The sequence below is a fragment of the Phragmites australis genome, chromosome 15 (genome assembly GCF_958298935.1).
Source record: "Phragmites australis chromosome 15, lpPhrAust1.1, whole genome shotgun sequence".
Lineage (NCBI taxonomy): Eukaryota > Viridiplantae > Streptophyta > Magnoliopsida > Poales > Poaceae > Phragmites > Phragmites australis.
In genome coordinates this window covers 10956048-10961211 of record NC_084935.1, presented here as the reverse complement: position 1 = coordinate 10961211, position 5164 = coordinate 10956048, and the positions used below count along the sequence as shown (strand labels likewise).

Sequence of the window (5164 nt, the reverse complement as noted above, 5' to 3'; positions counted from 1 at the left end):
TAAGCAAATAAGAAATAGCATAGTGTTGCGAAATGGTAGGATATAACTACATGCTAATGTATCTTCTCTAACCAACAAGCGGCCAAGATCTATTGTACCTTGTAAATCAATTTATATTATATATGGAACCAGACATGATTATTTACCATTCGTGGAACAACAAATCTAATAACAATGAATTTAGTGCAAAAGTTACATTCTAAAGGAACTAAGAGACACCCTCAAGGTAAGTGCCCTTGCATCTACAGTCACCAGTTTCACGTTTGGTACTAATCATATAGTCTTTTAGCACACTTTGCGGTCAGTTCAATTACAATACCTCAATACCGTTTGTCACTAATTATACTTCTAAATAGTCAGCCCTTCCTTTGCACCGAACAAACACCATTCTATCAGATGTCACCTCCTTTCCTACACATGTTACGCCTACCTCGTGATATAGAAGGTGTATGAACCAATAAGCCACTTGAAGCATTGGTGTATCTTTTTTGTCGCTACACTCTTCCTGAACATCTCTAATAAAATAGTTAACTGCTAGCTATAAAAATTATTTATATCATCTATATATAACATAATAAACAATACTTCTAAATTTTCTCTTAATTTAATACGAGTCTACATGTAATAGGTATTAAAAGTTTATAAATACGCTATAGACTAACTACATATTAGTAGCTAGTTTTTTTCTCTCCTCATATTACCTCTCCTCCACATAAACAAAATCTGATGTATAAATACGCATAGCACGCTAACATGGCACGTTAGATACATCCTTACCATATCGTGGTTGTCATATGTAGAACATAGGAGAGAGGTAAAAAATAAGGTAACAACGATGGGTTATGAGAATATCATTATTAACGAGCAAAGGTGTGTAGTCGGCTCCAGCAATAGCGCTTGTCACACGTGATACCGTATATGATAGATTTGTCTTCTACTTTATAATAACTCTATTTCTTATTGTGTACATGTTTTCAATGCTTCAACCACCAAATCTAACCAAGACTTTTGTGATACAGATTATGCATTTTTTTACTAATTTCAATGTTTATAACGGAACCTATTACATTTTGGAAAGAAAAAAAAAACCCCAATGGAATCCACTAACCAAGATTGCTGGTACAAACCAGCCCGAGCTCGATGCTTGGGTAACGCACCCGTTCCGATTTATTTCAGATATCTTCAGTTCTTTGGCGTGGCGCTACAGATAGGACTACGATGTGCTCGTCGTCTACGGAATTCTCGATGGGTTCCGGTGATCTCCAGATGGACGCTTTCTTCAAGCTGCGTGTAGGTGTAGGACTAGCATGTACGTGCGTTAGGTGTGTGTGGGGGGTTGCGTGCGTGTGTGTGGGGTGAGCTCGCGTGTGTGTTCAGATACTACAGCTGTATTCAGTGGTGAAAAAAAAAAAAGATTGCTGGTACAAAACACAAGCCGTACCAGCCATGTACTAGTATGTTTTTATTAAGAAAACAAAACAAAAGGGTTTGGTGCCATTTGCCCTCCGGCCTCCTCCTCCGCAAGCGCTAATAAACGGCAGGCACCAATCTCGGAGGCGACGTCCAGACGCGCAAGGGAGAGGAAGGGGGTAGCCGCATCACTCGCGAGCGACAGAGACAAGGGCCGGACACGCACACACCGACAGCGCGAGCGAGATCCCCCCCTCTCCCCACGCCGGATCCGATCTGACCTGACCTCGCTGCCGCCGGCCGGAGAAGGGAGAAGAGGAAGACAGCGAGATGGCTCCCGTGTCGGCGCTTGCCAAGTACAAGCTGGTCTTCCTCGGCGACCAGTCCGTCGGCAAGACTAGTATCATCACCCGCTTCATGTACGACAAGTTCGACAACACCTACCAGGTAAGCTTCCTTCCTCCCCCTCGCCGGTCGCTTGCTGCTGGTTTGGTTTCGCCGACACGGGCCTGGGTTAGTGGGTTGGATCAGATCGGGCTAGATCCGGCGCGGGCCGGCGGGCAGTTGTGTCGATCTGATCTGAAGGGCGGGCGATCGGATCTCGGCCGGATTGGATCGGGGCAGCTCGGCGGTTATCTGTATTTTGTTTTTCTGTCTCTGATATATTACGTAACGATGGACTGTTCATGATCCCTAAATGCGGACCGTGCATAACTCTAGCGATTATATGTGAGCTGTAATTTAGGCTCTGTTAGCCTTTAAGTGCGAGAAATTGTTTCGCCGGGGATGGTATGATTGGGTGCTCATGCTCACGGCATTGTTCTGTGATCAATTGTTTTCCGGGATGCCTGAGGCCAAAGCTTGTGTGTGTATTGGCAGAGCGATTGCGATGTGAATAGCCTGCCTTTAAATTCTTGTCCTGGCAAAGTGACTTTTATGACATGGGATGGCAGTTTGGTATGAGACTTCTGCTGTACTGGGGGGCTTTGCACCTTGCATGAGCCTGTCGTGAGCCCTTTTTCACCAAATCATTATAACTTCAGTCTTCAGGCCTTCAAGACAATGTAGAATCAGAGTCTGAACCAACGTCGCTTCTTCATATGCATTACCAATCGCATTGTTGTTCTTGATGTAGGTTGTTACCCTGTTTTGTATGGTTAACCGGTTATTGACTTATGGAGTGATCTTGTTGCAAGAACTTCCGACTGATGTTCATTCCTGTAACTCATATTATGGAAGCGAAGTGCTTGGTTTGTTATAATAATCTTGTTAGTTAATTGGGGGTGCTCAAATTTTGTTCTTTTGCATGCAGGCTACCATCGGTATTGACTTCCTGTCAAAGACAATGTACCTTGAAGATAGAACCGTGAGACTCCAGCTCTGGTATAGTGACATCTTTTACTGCTGCATCAATTAGTGGGTATGCCCTTTGAGATCTATTTATTGATGGCCATATGCAATTCTTTTTTCTTTTCTTTGCAGGGATACAGCTGGTCAGGAAAGATTCAGGAGTTTAATTCCAAGCTATATCAGAGACTCTTCAGTTGCTGTCATCGTATATGATGTTGCAAGTAATCTCTCTCTCCCCCTCTTTCTCCATTTTGTCTTCACAGCTGCTTGTAAACCCACAAGGATGCTGCACATAATAATCCTTAAGAAAATTTTGATATAAGTGGCAATGATGACTAGGAGCTTCGTCTTAGCTTTTTTTTTTTGGGTTAAATTAGAACATAAAGTTTCACTGTCCTATTCCTTAACTTCATTTATTTCATGTTCTAGGCAGGCAGTCTTTCCTAAATACTTCAAAGTGGATAGAGGAAGTCCGCACTGAGAGGGGCAGTGATGTTATCATTGTGCTTGTCGGGAACAAAACTGACCTTGTCGACAAGAGGTGGGTAGCTTTTACATTGTTTCCTGTATTCTATAGGCTTAATTGGTAGTTCTGTGTATCTGTTGGACGCTAATGAGTGCACTTTTGTTACAGTAGTTCCATTTGAAGCCTTTTTGTTTTGCGTGATATGAGATAGAATTCTCCAGATGTCTTTTGTGTTGTTAATGTGTACTAAAGTTGCCATTTTGGTCATGTTATATACTTCTGTTGGACTTTGTTAACTCAGAATAATCATATCAAGCAAAAATAGTTAACACCATTCTGAATGTTTTACTTTCGAATTTTTCGTTGGATGCCACTCCAAAGTTTGTGATTCAGAAGAATCCTATGTGCTATGAACATGACAAATTAGCATAAAGGCCCTATTAATTTTTGAGAATTTCTTCCTTTCTGTTTGTCTCCTCTTGCTTTCCTTCAGATTTCTGTTTATTTGACATGATCTGAAAGCCTAAATAGACATCTTTATCTAGAATTCTAGATGTGGATGATAGCAAAGTCCTAAAGTGCAAAAGATACATAAAGTGAGCAGCTCCAAATCAACCTCATTTTGCTGCTATGTTTGTCAAGTAAATAAGGAAAATATAAAAAAATGTAAAACCTAAAGACAACATCTACCTGTTCGTCACCTGAAGTTCTGCTGCTTCTCATGGAACAGGCAAGTCTCGATAGAGGAAGCAGAAGCCAAGGCAAAGGACCTCGGTGTGATGTTCATTGAAACCAGTGCTAAAGCTGGTTTTAATATTAAGGTATGCTTAAGAAATCAATATTTTTTACATGTCTCATTTATATTACATAATATGTTGTAGTGCTGGGTAAACTTTTTCTGAAGTTCAAATCAGTGTGTTTTTCATTGGGGCGGGCTGATATTTTCTTTTGTTTTGGTTGACCTACTTTGTTTTGCATTAACCACCTCAAACGTGTGATTAGGCGCTGTTCCGTAAGATTGCGGCTGCACTTCCTGGAATGGAGACCCTTTCATCGGCGAAGCAGGAAGACATGGTTGACGTGAACCTGAAGTCTGGCAATGCGAACTCGTCCCAGTCTCAGGCGCAAGCTGGGGGATGCAGTTGTTAGCTCCAGTCCCTAACACTCACTGCTCATGATCTCGAGACCCTATACCGTCAGAAAGCATCCCTTCTGCTGTTTCTCTCAGGAAGGAGAGTTGATTGTCTGTCGCCAGTGAATCCTGAGACTCTTGGTTCAGTGAACGGACAAAACACCATTTGCATTGGAAAGATACTTTTCATGAGTTTCTAGTATCTTCCCCGTGGCCTAAGCTAGGAACAGTGTATAGTTGGGTTGGCACTGTGAACTCCTGTCATTCGAGTTGAGTATTAGAGTTAGTGATTTCATGTTGAACTTATATTTTCATCTCCATCTTGTTGCAGTTAGCCTGAGTCCTGTTTGCTATGGGGTACTACATATATATTGGAATTTTTGTAAGCTATAATAAGGCCTGCATTGAAATGTTTCAATTCTTGAAAAAATTGAGTTGGACGGTGGAATCCCTAAGGGTGTGATTAGTTGCTTGTATACGTTTTTGTCAGTATGGATCCTATTGGTTGAGTGGAGTATGTTTAGTTGGTTGTATTTGTCTGTATAGGTCGAGTTGAGTTTCTATTTGGTTGATTGAATGTTGTATGAGTGGATGGAAAAGTTGAGATTATGATTGGTTGTTCACAATAAATAGGTCTATCTGCATGAGTGGATGTAGCAATCTGCGTCTGTGGGTCAGGCTGCGGATGTATATTTGCATTTGTTGGATTAGATTGTAACAGTATATATGAACAACTAAATATGCTTTTCTCTGAGATTATATATATCTATTAAGTTGAAATTTATTCATACAGATAACTAATAATC

The 5164-nt window shown here is 41.3% G+C and overlaps 1 protein-coding gene across 1 annotated transcript; it reads left to right on the top strand.

Annotated features, from left to right (window-relative positions):
• The first annotated feature begins 1481 nt into the window (after nucleotides 1-1481).
• LOC133892788 (ras-related protein RABH1b) lies at nucleotides 1482-4806 on the top strand. The gene is made up of 6 exons (XM_062333737.1): nucleotides 1482-1857; nucleotides 2723-2793; nucleotides 2893-2981; nucleotides 3190-3301; nucleotides 3957-4047; nucleotides 4229-4806. The coding sequence occupies exons 1-6, from the start codon at nucleotides 1741-1743 to the stop codon at nucleotides 4373-4375; spliced, it is 627 nt and encodes a 208-aa protein (XP_062189721.1). The 5' UTR covers nucleotides 1482-1740; the 3' UTR covers nucleotides 4376-4806.
• Nucleotides 4807-5164: the final 358 nt, after the last annotated feature.